The sequence below is a fragment of the Anoplopoma fimbria genome, chromosome 2 (assembly GCF_027596085.1).
Source record: "Anoplopoma fimbria isolate UVic2021 breed Golden Eagle Sablefish chromosome 2, Afim_UVic_2022, whole genome shotgun sequence".
Taxonomy (NCBI): domain Eukaryota; kingdom Metazoa; phylum Chordata; class Actinopteri; order Perciformes; family Anoplopomatidae; genus Anoplopoma; species Anoplopoma fimbria.
Window position 1 is genome coordinate 16,493,456 of NC_072450.1, and position 16,925 is coordinate 16,510,380.

Genomic DNA, 16,925 nt, shown 5'->3' on the forward strand with positions numbered 1-16,925 from the left:
GGCGAGGTGATTGACAACTGTAAACAGCGAATCGACATCCGCCTTTCTACTTATCAACCAATGGTGTGCGTTCTTCTCTCAAAGGGCGGGACATTCTATGACGGAGGGTTACGAAAGGCGCAAGACGGTTCTCCGTAACGTACTTCCGGTTTTGCTTTTGGATGCGCTAAACTTTAGACACTTACAATTTTTTCGTATTGTGCTGTTGTGACAACTTTATACAGTGTGTATGCTTTCTTATTTTAATGAAAGGCAATATAATGTCAAAAGAGCACATTCTGTGGCATTGTTTCAGTCCTGGGGACAAGTGGCCCAGTGTGACCTTAATTTACTGAACCAATGGGTTTCATGGTGACTGGAGTGTGTGGATCATGTGAACACTTTCCTATGAGACAAAGACAAGCAGCAGAGAAAATGTAATATTTTAAATGTAACTTGACAATGGTAAAATGTACAGGGATAGATATATTGTCAAGAACTTTACTTAAATATATAGTTATTAGTTATTTTTTTAAAGACTGATAAATAAGATGAATTTCCCCCTCTTAACTTCTAATATGGTTTAATTCAAATAACTAGAAATTATCCAAATGTTGTACAAGAACGATGTCTGAAAGTCTGAAAATTGAAAAAAAAAAGATTTGTGTATCAGAGCTTCCTGTGCCATTAATTATCTCACAATCCCTCAGATTTATGTTATGACCTTTTGGAGGGCACCCGACCCCAAGACTTAGAAATACTTACCGAACAGTAACAGTAGTTAAAACTAGCTCCATCTCAACCAGTTACAGCAATACAATGCTTTCATATATAATAGTATTAACAATCGTTGTCACAGGGGACATTTTACTGCAGAACCAGTACTTATACAGTACCAGTCAAAAGTTTGGACACACCTTCTCATTCAACTACTTTGAAGAATCTAAAATATAAAACATATTCTGGTTTGTTGAGCTTTTGTTTGTTTACCACATAATTCCATATGTGTTCCTTCATAGTTTGGATGTCTTCAATATTAATCTACAATGTAGAAAAAAATAAAAATAAAAATAAAGAAAAACCATTGAATGAGAAGGTGTGTCCAAACTTTTGACTGGTACTGTATATGAAGTAGCCTAGATTAACTGACGATATTTATGTACTTTTAGTTAAGTAGGATTTGAAATGCAGGCATTTTATAGTAGTTAAATACATTTAAATTGCTTTTTTTTTATTGTGGTCTCACATACTTTTTGTAAAGGGGGTCTCACATTTTTTTGTAAAGGGTCTCACATACTTTTTGTAAAGGGTCTCACATACTTTTTTATAAAGGGTCTCACATACTTTTTGTAAAGGGTCTCACATATTTTTTTATAAAGGGTCTCACATACTTTTTATAAAGGGTCTCAAAAACGTTTTGTAAAGGGTCTCACATACTTTTTATAAAGGGTCTCACATACTTTTTGTAAAGGGTCTCACATATTTTTGTAAAGGGTCTCACATACTTTTTTATAAAGGGTCTCACATACTTTTTGTAAAGGGTCTCACATATTTTTTATAAAGGGTCTCACATACTTTTTTTGTCTCACATACTTTTTAAAGGGTCTCACATACTTTTTATAAAGGGTCTCACATACTTTTTATAAATTCAATTCAATTCAGTTTATTTTGTATAGCCCAAAATTACAAATTTGCCTCAGAGGGCTTTACAATCTGTGCACATGCGAAAGTGAAAGTGGTGAGTGTGTCTGCCCCCCGGACTGAAACTGGAACCTGGTTCCACAGAAGAGGAGCCTGATAACTGAAGGCTCTGGCTCCCATCCTACTTTTATATACTCTAGGAACCACAAGTAACCCTGCATTGATTGAGCGCAGATTTCTAGTTGGGTAATATGGAACTATAAGTTCCTTAAGATAAGACAGTGCCTGGCCAGTTAGAGCTTTGTAGGTAAGTAAAATAATTTTAAATTCTATTCTTGATTTAACAGGGAGCCAGTGCAGAGAAGCTAATACTGGAGTAATATGATCTCTTTTCTTAGTTTTTGTTAGAACACGTGCTGCAGCATTCTGGATCAACTGTAAAGATCTAAGAGACCTATTAGAGCAGCCTGATAATAAGGAGTTACAGTAATCTAGTCTAGAGGTAACAAATGCATGAAAAGTTAAAAGACAGATCCTGATCAAAGATAACTCCAAGGTTCTTAACGGTAGTGCTGGATGCTAGAGCAATGCCATCTAGAGAAACTATATCGTTAGATAATTGATTTCGAAGGTGATCTGGGCCTAGTAGGATAACTTCTGTTTTTTCAGAGTTTAACATTAAGAAGTTACAGGTCATCCAGGTTTTTTATGTCCGTAAAACATGCTTGAAGTTTAGAGAACTGGTTAGTTTCGTCTGGCTTAATTGATAGATATAACTGGGTATCATCTGCATAACAATGAAAGTTTACTGAGTGTTTTCTGATAATATTCCCCAAGGGAAGTATATATAAGGTAAATAAAATAGGTCCAAGAACAGACCCCTGTGGAACTCCGTGACTGACCCTGGTTTTCATCAAGCTTTCATTGTTTACATATACAAACTGAGATCGGTCTGATAAACACGACTTAAACCAGCTAAGTGTGGTTCCTTTAATGCCTATTAGATGCTCCAATCTCTGTAATAGGATTTGGTGATCAATGGTATCAAATGCAGCACTAAGGTCTAGCAATACAAGTACAGAGACAAGTCCTTTGTCTGAAGCTATTAGAAGGTCATTGGTAATTTTCACCAGTGCCGTCTCTGTGCTATGATTCACTCTAAATCCTGACTGAAAATCCTCAAATAAACTATTGTTATGCATAAAGTCACGGAGCTGATTTGCTACTGCTTTCTCAAGGATCTTGGAGAGGAACGGAAGGTTAGATATAGGTCTATAGTTAGCCAACACCTCTGGATCAAGAGTAGGTTTCTTAAGAAGAGGTTTAATTACAGCTAGTTTGAAGGCCTGTGGTACATGGCCCGTTAGTAAAGACAGATTGATAATTTCTAATAAAGAATTGCTAATTAAAGGTAAAACTTCCTTAAGCAGCCTAGTCGGAATCGGGTCTAAGAGACAGGTGGAAGGTTTAGACTTAGAAATAGTTAAAGTCAATTGTTGAAGGTCGATGGGAGAAAAGCCATCTAAATATATTTCAGGTTTACAGCTATGGATCGATCGGTACTGGTTGAGGGCAGTAGATTATACATTTTTTCTCTAATAGTTAGAATCTTATCATTAAAGAAGTTCATGAAGTCACTACTACTGAGGTTTATAGGAATACACGGCTCAACAGAGCTGTGACTCTCTGTCAGCCTGGCTACAGTGCTGAAGCGAACCCTAGGGTTGTTCTTATTTTCTCTATTAATGCTGAATAATAGGCTGCTCTAGCATTACGGAGTGCCTTCTTATATATTTTAAGACTGTCTCGCCAGACTAACCACGCTTCATCCACATTGGTGGAACGCCATATCCTTTCAAGTTTTCGCGATATTTGCTTTAAATCGCGGGTTTGAGGATTATACCATGGAGCAAACCTCCTTTCTTTTATTAGCTTCTTTTTTTAGAGGAGCTATAGAGTCTAGTGTCATTCGCAGTGAGCATGCAGCACTATCAACAAGATGGTCAATCTGAGACGGACTAAAGTTAGCGTAGGAGTCCTCTGTTATATTGAGCAATGGTACTGAATAAAACCCTGAAGAAATCGCTTCTTTAAATTTAGCTACAGCATTATCAGATAGACATCTAGTGTAGAAACTTTTGCCTAATGGCGTACACTCTGGTAGAAAAAATTCAAAGGTTATTAGATAATGGTCCGATAAAAGAGAGTTCTGTTGAGAGACAATTACATTTTCTATTTCAATACCATATACCAGAACAAGGTCGAGGGTATGGTTAAAACAGTGAGTCCGTTTATGTACACACTGACAGAAGCCAATAGAATCTAATAATGAACTAAACGCAGTACTAAGGCTATCATTATACACATCATGAATATTAAAATCCCCTACAATAATAACTGTATCTGTCTTAAGGACTAAACTAGATAAAAACTCACATACTTTTTATAAAGGGTCTCAAAAACGTTTTGTAAAGGGTCTCACATACTTTTTATAAAGGGTCTCACATATTTTTGTAAAGGGTCTCACATACTTTTTATAAAGGGTCTCACATACTTTTTATAAAGGGTCTCAAAAACGTTTTGTAAAGGGTCTCACATATTTTTGTAAAGGGTCTCACATACTTTTTATAAAGGGTCTCACATACTTTTTATAAAGGGTCTCACATACTTTTTGTAAAGGGTCTCACATACTTTTTGTAAAGGGTCTCACATACTTTTTATAAAGGGTCTCACATACTTTTTATAAAGGGTCTCAAAAACGTTTTGTAAAGGGTCTCACATACTTTTTGTAAAGGGTCTCAAAAACGTTTTGTAAAGGGTCTCACATACTGCCACTGTGCAGTTGGTAATGACAGTGCCTAAGGTAGTACCACTCCAACACAGCAGGTGGCGCTAACGGGAGAAGGAGGCGCCTGAGTCTTCCCTCAGTATCTGATTGGTCCATTCGTGTGTTCTTCTGTCGGCGGTTTGTTTGGATTGTGCTGCTGCTGCTGCTGACGTGCAGCCGGCGGTTTAATTTAAAATCTTCCAGTACAAGCGCCAAGCTCTACGTCATAAGAATGGATGATTCTACCAAACGTTTACTGAAGCGGCTCATGAGACGGATCCCGACTCAGATGCTGAGAGAAACGCTGGACAAGTGGGGCCGTCTGACCCGGGAGCAGCTCCGGTCCATGGACTACACTCAGACCAAATGGGCGTTGACGGAAAAGCTGCTCGCCATCTGTGAGGTGAATACGAGTTGTTCTCTAGTTAAACAAACATGGCAACCTTGTAAGTCAGCTCACCTAAATAACAGCACGGTCCTGATTATAAACGCATGTTTGAGTAGGCCGTGGGATCCGTCCACACGACCTTTAAAGTGACGTCACTTGAGATGAGCATCATCAACACTACACTATGAATCGTTTGTGTCTGTGTCTCCTCTCCCTTTAACCTTCCTTATTCGTGGCGTTTCAGGAAAACGAGTTGGCAATGAAACACCTCACAGAACTAGAGATGTTATGTAAGTAAAGGATCTACTTTTTGGGGGGCAACCAAGTTAGCTTTAATCATACAATGCCAATCCTAAAGCTTCTTGTGTCCCTCTTTGTCTCTCAGATATCATTGACAATCCAAACCAGGGGATGTGGTATGCCTTCCAGCTCATGGACCCTGAAGGTTTGTCTAAACACTTGCACCATTCAGGGCTGGATATACTGTACATTTTTTTATTTTATTTTATTGTATAATATGTTGTATGTATTATCTGTTTCTGTGTAGTTGAGCTGCTGCAACACCCGAATTTCCCCCATGGGGATCAATAAAGGAATATAATAAATAATAATAATATAAATGTGCAGCTTTTCTATTTAACCTGAACTCTGCAGCTGGTGGTGGGATCAGGGTTTTCTTTCTGGTTGAGAGTTTGGTATCTTCAATCAGTCAAATATCCTGCTGGTGTCTGGATCATCATGCTATTTTTACAGATCTAAAATATTATTATATTACTAATATACATTTTTGCACTGTTTTATGGTCTTGTTACACATATATTCTTTATCAGTTTGTTCCAGGTTTTATAAAAGCTGTTATGATAATATTATAATAGTTTCTGTCTGTATATATAATATTTCAGTTTCTATGAATTCTTACTGTTTTTTACTGGGGGGGGGGGTTGCTTTTTTTAATTGCTCATTTGCTTATTTATAATACTTATTTTGATCTTGTTTTTTTGTTTTACCATGTCTCTTGTTTGCACTATCCTCTATGCTGCTGTAATCCTCTAAATTTCCCCGCTGCGAGACTAATAAAGGATTATCTTATCTTGTCTTATCTTAAAGTTTTGTTTACTTTTGCTTATTAGTACTTATTGTCCCGTTTGATGTCTCTGTTTTACAGATGATGCTCAATCTTTAGAGCTGACGCAGTTCAAGGAACAATTTAAATCCCATCTCAGAGAGCTTGTGAGACATGTAAGCCTGATATCCACCCCCCAACACAAGTTAATAATTATAAAGTTGCACCATTGAAACACATTGTATGGGCTTCTCTGTATTTAATATCCTATAATAAAAGTATACTTTTGACATTGCATTCAAGGTGTCTATCAAAATAAAGAAGCACACAGATGACGCTGTATGGATTCGTATTGCATGGGGAGACACCTTCTCTCGACCGAACCACCTGAAACCAACATATGTCGTTCACTATCTTCAAACTCCGTATGTCTTTGTGACCAGCCTGACTTCAAAGCAAAAGCCCCTGTTATCCCAGGTGAGGATTCAGTTTCATGGTTAATTCATGACATTGTTTGTGCATTTGCCAGGTAGCATTTATTTTCTGTCTTTCCATTCCATTCTAAGTAAGTGATGTACTTTGCAGGCCTTGGTTCTGTCCACCAGATGTCAAGCTATCAAGGATGCTAACCTTAATGGACGGAAACTCACTGCCATCAGGGACCTTCTGATGAGGAAATATCAACAGGTAGGCTATTTCTAACTACAACCACCATACAAAGCTCTTCGTGCCCGGTCTACCCCACTTAATCAAAGATTGCTGATAAGCATTGAAGTGTTTATAATTGTCCCGTTACCAAGCTCTGCCATCATTTAATGAAGAGTTTCTAATTTTGGAGTAAATTTTTCGTTCTAATCTTATTAACCTCAATGACCACCTGTTGAGGAAAAATGTAAGTTCCCATGTTCACCCTTTATGAACCTTAGCTACACTTAAATATTTACCTTTTTGTATAAGAAGCTTGATTTATTCTTATGTTTTAATATTAATAACACCAAACGTTTACTATGAAAGCATCACACGTTGTTGTCATCCCTGTTTTCCATTAGATAGAGATTGTCATAGTTGTTACATGAATCATGATGCTAAACTACTTCCTGGTTCAGGTTTGACCTTTGCACATGCAACATATTTTGACTTTAAATGTCACAGTTCTTGTCGAGGGATCCACTGAACAAAGAGGAACTTTTAGCCTTGTACCAACTTATTTTAACCCTTGAGAGTTTTCTTATGAAAATTCAAACTGTGGTAGATAGCTTACAAAAAGTTTGCCCCAATGATTTACATTCAGAATTTTGTTTTTGCTTTTTCTTTTTAGGTGTTTCCCACCAAGTATCCAAGTCATCCTCCAGAAAATAATCAAACTATCTCAAGTATGTTTATCAAATAATTTGATCTGAGCGAAGGTGCTTTTATATTTTTTCATATGATCACACATACTTAAACATTGTTTTTACCCTGACGTATTTGGCCTCTATGTGTGAGAATTCTGCATTGTGATTCTGTTTGTTTGGCTTTTGTCCTATTTACAGACCCGCACATAGAAAAAGAACAAGCTGAACCTGCAGCAAACAGACTTCAGATGGCCTGTGAGGCTTTCGGTGGTGGAATGTTACCTCAACTCCAGTCTGCAGTTTACAAGGTATCCAGAGGCATGCTTGTTTGTTGATAATACCGAGTCTCACCCTTTCAGTTGTAACCGCTGGGTATGAAAGTTAAACAAACAAGTTCCTGTCTCACTATATCAGTTTGAATATCAAAAAGAAAGGTCAGTATCACTCTGTGCTGTGATCATCTTTTGTTTTCTGTTCTTTCCTCAGCTGGAGACAAAATTCAGAGACCACTCCAACAAGACCATGACAGAGCGGGAGGAACCCTTCAAATGTGTTGTCAAATTTGCAAGCACTAACCTCCTGGAGTCACTCAGACACTGTGCATCTTCAGGTATCAAGAATTTGTTAGCCAGAACCAATATGTGTCTTAACAAGGAAACAATACTAAGATTGAAATTTAGCAAATCAGTAAACAATGTTTTACAATCCTGGCAATTCCATAAATGACCACAAGAGGGCCCACATGTACACTCCAGACTAGAGGAAATGTCCCCACTGTAATGCTCTCACAATATTATCCATTATGAATATGTCACAGTGCATTCAAAGTGCATTCACATTTTTAACCATACCAACGAAATCATAAACAGTTGTAATTTGTCTTTTTTTTTAAGTATGCTGAACTCATTTTAATGGGGGTTTTTTTGTGTGTATTTTACAGGAATTGCCTCCACTCCTGTCACACCTCTGCTTTCATGCATACCACTGAAAGGAAGAAATTATTTTGTCATCACAGACAATGGCCCTGGTCCCTCACAAACACGCCAACCACAGAACTGATGGCCAACAGACCCCTTGATTTAAAGGATTCACAGTGTGGCCTGCCATATCTAGTCCACCCGTGGTTTGCTTTTATCATTACATTCCATTTCTTGTTCAAGTCCCTCTCTATGTGCTTAAAGTTGCAAACAAGTCCATTGTTGGCAATAGATAATTGTGATTTTATAATCCTTCGTTGGTGTTTAAGTGGCAGAATGTTACTGCCATGGAATTTTCTATTTTTACAAATTGAATATAAAAGCAGGATTTTTATTATTCTTGTCTTCTCTGCATGTCATTTCAACCCCCACACTAGTCATCTGACCATCTTTCTTTTGTTCTGTATTTTTCATCAGCTATAGTGTTATAAAAATGTGTTGTGGAGTATTGGCTTTGTCTAAAAGTCTGCTGGAAGTAAACTCTAGTAAACCAGCTTTTAATAAGTTGGTTTACAAACCATTAAAAGTACAGTTGCACATTATTTAAGTCTGTCTTAAAATAATACTCAGATGTCCATACGTACATTTAAGAGAGTTTATGGTTTCTCCTGTCCAAACTGCCAGTGAAGTGATCTCTTTCCAACACAACTACACTGCAAGAGCTGGGGTACTAAGTCCACAGTCCTTGTGCTGCTCTAAAACATTCAGCTAATGTAATGCTTCAGCACTCTGAGTTAGCAAAAGGATGTATATCTTTCAAAGATATAGTCTTTGTATTCCAATAGTCCCTTTTCCCCACCCACTATGACCCCTTCACAGGCTTTCAAGTCAATCTGTGATACCAGACAAAAGTGAAAACACATAAGAAATACAACTTTTTAACATCAATTTACATTCAATTGATGGTGGACAAGCTTATGTAATGGCAATACTGTTTCTAAATACCTCCCAGCAACTCTGCACGGATATTTCCTATTACTTGGATGAAATATTGGCTATTAGTTTAATCTCGGACTGTGTTTTGGTCTTATAAGAATGCTGCAGTTCCTCTTTCAGAGCCTGGCTATGGAATAGCTGACCAGGATACAGTTTTTTCTTTATTTCGGCATCAGCTACAACCCACAACAACCTGTGATCGATTCGCACAATTAATACCTAGCTTTTCTGTGTGAGATGAAACTTTTTAACCCAACACACCTGGTTGGAGTCATGATAAATGTATAGCTTTTAAATGCACTCTTCCAGCTTAAAACATAGACTGTGTATAAAGTAACGTTTAAAAAAAATACTACAGACACACAGGTGTTATTTTATTAGGAAAAGCAGAAACATTCGAGACCAAACGGAAGTACAACACTATACAGGATATGACGTATGCTCAGCTGTCCGAACGCCCCCGCCCTCTTTGGCGGAGCAGCAGCCTTTCAGACAGAACTGAGGGACGGGAATGCCACCTCGCATCCAACGCTGTTACTGGGGTTCTCTGCCCAACGCAGATGGACTGTCAACATAGAAACATGGCTGCCTCTGCGGCCAGAAAGGCACTGAACAGAGACACCGCGACCGCTGACAGTCCGAAATGCCACCAGGAGTCTCTGTCGCAGTCACGGGAGATAATCAAACCCACCATCACGGAGCTGACCAAAGAAGTGAGGACGAACATCCTCTGCACCGTGGAGGGATGTGGCAAGATCCTCCCCAACACACCTGCGCTGAACATGCACCTGGTTAAGTCCCACAGAATCAAGGTGAGCTCTTACTCGACCCGGTAGATGGTCGTAATACTTCAGGCTCTCGCGTGACTGCAGAGCTAACATGGCTAACTCATTATCGAGAAAAAAAAACTGTCGTAAAACTGTGAAATACGCAAGTCATCCATCACTGCTTGGTTTTAGCTAACGTTACACACACACACACACACTGTGTTTTATTACACGTTTGATACAAGGTAGCTCCTTATCAATATTATTAATTAACTCTTAATGATTTGGATCGCACGTGATGATTGGGCTTCACGTCACTGCTGTTTTTGATGCACGAGCTCCCCTCTTAGATTGGCCTCGTACTTGAGGACAGGGATGTGTGATTTGTGTGCAGACTGATAAATCAGATCTGTTTATGGCTCTAACGTAAAGTTAAAGGGCCTTTTCACTTTTTTTTTTTTTTCTTTTTCTTTTTTTTTTTTAAATACGACAACACGATACCAAATATATACCAACCAGTCAGCAAAGAGGAGGCAAGACAAAAGGTCAACTTCTGACCCTGGTCCTTCTGTCCTCACTGGTGCTGGGCTTGTTTCGTAGGAGGCAGTAATTCACTGGGTTTTTTTTCTCCTTTCCATGAATGAAGTTCTTTCCTGGGAAAGGCTGCCTTTTGTCCTGCAACAGACTAAGCTCTTTGTTTAAAATAGGTGAATGTTAGAATTTGAATTAGGTCCGAGAACTAGTTCATGTTTCACAGCTAGAATGGTGTTTAAAGGCCCCAATCAGTGATACCACTATGTAGATTAAAGGTACAATCAGGTATATTTTAAAGTTTAAAGTCTATTTAGATGCTGTTAATGTCCATTCATTCCTGTAGGCCTATTAAAAGACATGTGGGTTACTTTGAGAGTATCAGCAGGTTCCAATCCCGTATTTTGATGTTTCATTGCTCAGCCACACTTGCATCACATATTGTGCCTTTTTAAAGGTGTTTAAAGAGAGAAAAGGAAGTGAGCAGCATATTAGTTCTCAGCAGTGGTAGTGATATACTGTTTGACAAAATAAATGTTGGGGGGGAAAAAGCCCCCTCTGTATCCTTTGTCTGCAAAGATAGAGGCACGGTGACGTTGGACACGTCTGCTTACCTCCACTGTAGCTCCACTGCATCATTGCACAGATGTAATGTATTAAATCACTTACAACCTGTTTCTTTTTGGTTGTGAAGACTTATGCATTCTATTTGACCTCGCTTCACTTATCCCAGTTCAGACTCTCTTCATAAGTTTAACCTGAATGTTCAGGGCTTTGCGTTTAGCTGTCTTTCGATCTATATCACTGACCTCAGCAGCAGGAGAAGCAGAATATGACTATTACTCTGACTTATCACTGTATTGAACAGTGTCCCAGAAAAGGAAATAACCTCGGCAATGGCCACTTAAAAGGCAGTGGACTGAACCTGATGTGGCAAAGACAGGGAATCTTGAGTTGCTCCACCTTTGGGCCACAGTCAGCTACTGACCGATGATGAATAATGCCTTGACATGACTCAGGCTTCAGCCTACGACCAGATGATGTAGCTGAAGCCGACTGCAAGAACATTTATTTTTAGCAAATTGTCTGCTTATGCTAACTCCTTATGATAAACCAGAGGGTGTTTGTCAGCTCTAGCTGCTCTGCTCCCTCCAGTGCTACAGCAGATGGAGGTGACCTTGCCCACTGGAAGGCTAAAGTCATAAGGATTACGGAGGGTGATGGGTTGTCAGTTTTCACCATTCAACGTTCATTCGCTGTAGGTGGTGTTACTGTATTAAGTAATATTAAGTATGCTATCCATTGACTTTAAAGGTTCTATATGGGATTCGGAGCATTCACACAGCTGTTAACACTGTTCAGCCGTCTCCATGTTGAGAGCAGTATGGAGGCAATACATGCTCTGACTTCTGTATTGAGCACCTTTTAAATATACAATGTGCTGACAGCTGCTTTAGCAAGTCTGCCTCGGGACTACAAGAGAAGCATTGTTACAGCAAACCGTTATATCCCATCTGCTGCAAAGCAAGCCCTTAATTATTTTTTAGACATGTAAAGCAGAGCCTAGAAATAAAGCACGGGAACCATCACTTTATGTTCCAGAGTTATAGTAAAACCTTTAAAATAGAAATATTTTGTAGTTGCACAGCATAGTTAAAATGTAGTGCCTTTTACAGCAGTCACACTAGAATAGTTGTGGGTAAAGTAAAACCTTAGTTCAGCTTAAATCTTGGAAAGTCTTCCAGGCCTTTTTGTTTGTCACTTGGTGATCAAGGAATTTGCGGTATTCTTTAACGCCTACTGTTAGAAATTGCCACTGAGAACTGGTATGATATAAACACCCGAATTGCAAATGTTTCTCTGCTTTGTCCTCTCTCTTTTGTCTTTCACTGGTATCGTCACCCTCAGGATGGTATTGTAAATCCTACGGTCAGAAAGGACATGAAGGGCTCTCAGAAGCTTTACTGCTGTCCGATTGAGGGTTGTCCCAGGGGGCCCTACAGACCCTTCTCCCAGTTCTCCCTGGTTAAACAAGTAAGCCTTTCCTCCAATGATATGTAATCCTATCCCCGTGATCAATGAAATAATGAGGTCTCAGTTTTGTATATGTTCCAAAAATCTATTTTACAGGAATTATGTAAAGAAGGGTAAAATCCTCTTAGATCTTTAAAAAAAATAAAAAATAAAAGCAAATGTATGCAGTTTATTCTTTGGTCTGTGATCTCATTGTAGCACTTCATGAAGATGCACGCAGAGAAAAAACACAAGTGCTTCAAGTGCAACAATGGCTACAGCACAGAGTGGGACCTAAAGAGGCACATAGAAGACTGTGGGAAGACCTACAGCTGCACATGTGGCTGCCCCTATGCTAGCAGGGCTGCTCTACTCTCACATATCTACAGGACCGGTCACGAGATTCCTACAGAGCACAGGCATGTACCTGCATATCCCCGATTGATTTGTTTTAAAACTTGACTTGAGGTTTGGCTAAATATTAATTTGGCTGGCTTTCTCTGTATCTGTTACGTTTCTTTTACAGAATTCCTCCAGTAAAAAAGCGAAAGATGGAGAAACTGTTAAGTGGTCCTGAAAAGGTCAAGACATACGAGTCGACCTGTCCGATCATGCCCGCTCGTAAAGAGCTGACGGAGGCTGTGCTCCCTGCTGACACAACAGTTCATATCCCAGACTTGATGAATCAGAACTCCAACCCTCGTAAGAGCCTCCAGAAGTTGCTCCTACCAAAGCCCAAGATGGCGTTGGTCAGTGTTCCTGTGATGCAGCTGGCCCACCTGCCCGTCCTCCTTCCGTCTACAGAAAGCGGGGCTCTGAGGTCTGTCGTGCTGGCTGTGGACAGCCAAGGCTCCGTCAGCACCCTCCACCTCCTGCCGCAAGGAGCTATGGTCCCCCAACTTGACGGCAAGAGTTTGTGTTTCAAGGACAGCATGCCCACTTCACGCTCTAGCCTGGGGCCCATTAGCACCGGGGTGCAGGTCAGTCTGGAACCCGTCAGCACAGATGACTTGGCCGGCCTGGCAGGACAACGAGGAAGAAGCACGTCCACCAACATTCAGACGGACAAATCGTACTTGTCAAAAATGCCCACCGGAGTCGGGGTTGGGGAGGGAATGGGGCTGTGCTCTGCGGGCGTGTCGTCGTGCTCCCAAACAGACATCAGTGTGAGTGCCCAAGTCCTCCTGCCAGTCAGTGTTGAAACCCAGACATTCTCCTCCCAGGCAAAGGTCACATCCTCTATCGGAGCTCAGACGGAGGGTCAGTGCGTCGGTCAAAGTCCTTGTTCCTCTTCATCTGTACCTCCATACAAAACCAGGCAGACACAGACATATTTTGCTCTGCCACAATCAGATGATAAGGCTCAGCAACAGGCTATCATGTGCTCTGACCTATTCGACAGTGACTCCCTCAGCGTCTCCACTCAGACCGCATTGGACATAAATGCCACTCTCGCAGAAAGCAGTATGTACGAGGACTCAAAGTCAGCCGTCAGTATGTGTTTTGGGGTGCAGACAGACGAGCTCAACTCGAACAACATGGCAGATAATCAGACCCAAACAATGACCTTGTTAAATGACCTAGAAAACATCCTGTCCGACAGCATGTCAGGCCACCAGGTGCTCACAGGGGCATCCGAAGGCTGCGGGTCAGTTCTGGGATCTGTTCAGGAGCAACACAATGGCATTGACTTTGACTTTGAGGAGTTCCTCAATGCTGTGCACATCCAGACACAGACAGAGGAGAGTGAGCTGGGAGGACTGGGTGGTGACACGCCGCTGGAGTCTCTGGACATCCAGACCCAGACAGACTTCCTCCTGATGGATGAACTGGACCAAAGCGAAGGACCAAGTCGAACCCAAGCCAGCGACCTGGAGCTATTTGATACCCAAACTCAGACTGACCTCAATTTCCTGCTGAACGCCGGAAGCCACATGCCCTTGAGCAGCATTCTACGGCATTCAAGCTTTTCCATGAGCACGGAGTCTTCGGATACAGAAACACAGACGGATCTCCCTTTATTTGCCACAGGTCTCTCTGCTCAGACCCCTGTGAGTCAGGGTGAGCACGGCAGACTGCTGAACAGCGCAGAGACGCAGACTGTGACCAGCCAGGCAGAAGGTCTGGGTCACCTCTTCCTCACGAGCAATGAAACACAGACCGTCATGGATGACTTCTTGTCAGCGGACCTGGCGTGGAATATGGAGTCCCATTTCAGCTCTGTGGAAACCCAGACGTGCGAGGAGCTTTGTGCTCTCTTTCAGCACCCTGAGAAACCCAACAGCTGAAGCCCTCTCGCTGAATCTGCCTAAGCTTTTTGCAGTACAGGGTTTCTCATGTCTGCCTGGTCCTGGAAGAGGAATCAGTCGACGCTGTCCTCCAGCGGACCACAGTCTTAGCAGTAAGAAGTCTGCGAAAATGTCTTTGAACATTCCACTGGAGACGTCATGTCCAGAGCCTCTCCAGGTACATATCCTGACAGCTCGGCTGCACTTTATTTGCTCCACGGGCATGATTCATCAGCTCCTGTGAAAGTTTACATATTTATTTGCACATAAAGTAACCTATTGTATGTTTTATTGTCTGAAATGCCAGTTTACTTTAATATTTTGGTGAATTACCACTTGAAATGGTTTTCACTGTTTTGTCTTACTAGCAGTTAAAAAAAAACAACATTTCATCAATGTTAGATCTGCACTTAAAAAGGGATGGCATCTTTAGCTGTGCGTGGTTGTCAACAAAAAGGCTTATAAATGTGTTAGTCTGTATGACCGCTCTCAGATATCCATTTACTGCATGAAAACAATGTCATCTCAGATGTACAACAAATAAGCTTGTACATTTAGTTTACGTTTGTTTGGAAATGTGCATGAAGCGTTCACGTGGTCAGCAGCAGAGAAACATCATATATATCTACTCGCAGCTTGTGCATCTAATGGCTGCCTCGTTGATGTTGCCTTGTCAGATGCAGCAAGGCTATAAACTCTAATAACATCCTGCGAGCTTTGCAGCCAGTGGAAAACGTGACCAGTGAAAATCTATCAGCTTTATGTTTTCCAAAATAAAACCCCACATAGCCTTTAACAGTGAACAAGGCTTTGCTCTAAGCTGTTAGGCTGCGTCTCTGAAACATAGCGTTACTCATACAGATGTGGCACAAGTAAAAATGAATTGTTTGTCTTGTAAGTTGTTGCACACCTTTCATTGAGATGTGATTGTGAAGTTTGATGTCGCGTTAAACACTTTTTTCGTGTCTGGGCCTCTATAGCTAAGCAGTCAGTTCAAGTCAGTAAGCAGACTAGGCTGTAATTGTGTTTGACTTCTTCATTAGCTGGGTGTACGTGTATACAGTAGCAGTACTAATGTTACTGTACAGAAACACATAGTGGAATAGAGCGTGGATTAGCACAGAACCATCAGACGCATTCACCACCTTATGACTGAAAGGAGTCCTGTTACGTATCTTCCGCTAAAATCACCAGATTTTCAACCTTTATTGCACGCAGTATTTTAATTTATTCCTTTTTTTAATTTTTTTTTTTTTTTTTTAAATCTCCTCACCAAGTAACTTAACTTAATGTTTTTATTCCATTATATTGTTGCACTGAGTTACCTCATTAAACACAGGCACCACACTTAGACAGTGTTCTACTGGGGAACCTAGAGCTAAAGGCCTTGATCACTTGTTTATTTTGTTACGTTGGTGCCTTAACCCGAGTATTAGCTTTAGTTCTGTTCCAGACAATGTGCTGCTTTAAAATAATTAATAATTATCTGAATTGCACACGATTTATGTTTTGGAAAACAAACAAACACTGAAAATTGTCACAATGTTTTTTGGTCTTGTCTAATTAATTCTGTTTTGGTATTTTCATCATGTTTGCATGAAATATTGGACTGTCCCCTTTATAGGTGTTTTTTTTTTTGTCACATGAAAATAATGCTATGCAGCATTTTATTGAAGAGAATTTAGTTTGAAGGTTTTCATTGAAGGACAGTTAATGCTGTTAAAGTTTATAGATATTTGTAGAAACTGCAGAATGTACAGAACATGACACTGTGCCCAAGTATAACATGCTCTATTTTTCTGCATCATTTCCAAACAATTTAGGGATATTTTCCCTGTCTTGTAAGGACTTTGACTCTCATATTGAATTTCAACATTTCTTGTATTGAGATTAGTAGTTGTGGTTTGTGGTTCTTGAATTCAAAGTCAGAAATATAGCTTCTCCCTGCTGGTTGATTGGAACAAGGATTTGGTTTTCACTAAACTTAACTATGTAGAAGCCTTGTCAATCTCAAGTGTCAGTCACAGTGCTTTATTTTCTCTTTGTAGGGAGTGCATGCAGATATTTTCCCAGCACAAAATATTTCTTTTTAGCAGAATTCAACTTTGTTGCCTATATGTGTAGAGTTGATGGTTGCCTTGATTAATTGTTGAAGCTACACTACCGATGTTCTTAATAAAC

General features: G+C 40.2%; 2 protein-coding genes across 2 annotated transcripts; both read left to right on the top strand.

Annotated features, from left to right (window-relative positions):
* Positions 1-4,584: 4,584 nt before the first annotated feature.
* Positions 4,585-8,735, top strand: cenpn (centromere protein N). Its single transcript, XM_054618544.1, has 10 exons — positions 4,585-4,850; positions 5,080-5,125; positions 5,221-5,280; positions 6,001-6,074; positions 6,202-6,375; positions 6,484-6,585; positions 7,217-7,271; positions 7,431-7,540; positions 7,719-7,842; positions 8,173-8,735. The coding sequence occupies exons 1-10, from the start codon at positions 4,680-4,682 to the stop codon at positions 8,289-8,291; spliced, it is 1,035 nt and encodes a 344-aa protein (XP_054474519.1). The 5' UTR covers positions 4,585-4,679; the 3' UTR covers positions 8,292-8,735.
* An 877-nt stretch (positions 8,736-9,612) lies between these two features.
* atmin (ATM interactor) lies at positions 9,613-16,925 on the top strand. The gene is made up of 4 exons (XM_054614214.1): positions 9,613-9,957; positions 12,352-12,477; positions 12,676-12,875; positions 12,983-16,925. Exons 1-4 carry the CDS (start codon positions 9,706-9,708, stop codon positions 14,742-14,744), a joined length of 2,340 nt encoding a protein of 779 aa, XP_054470189.1. The 5' UTR covers positions 9,613-9,705; the 3' UTR covers positions 14,745-16,925.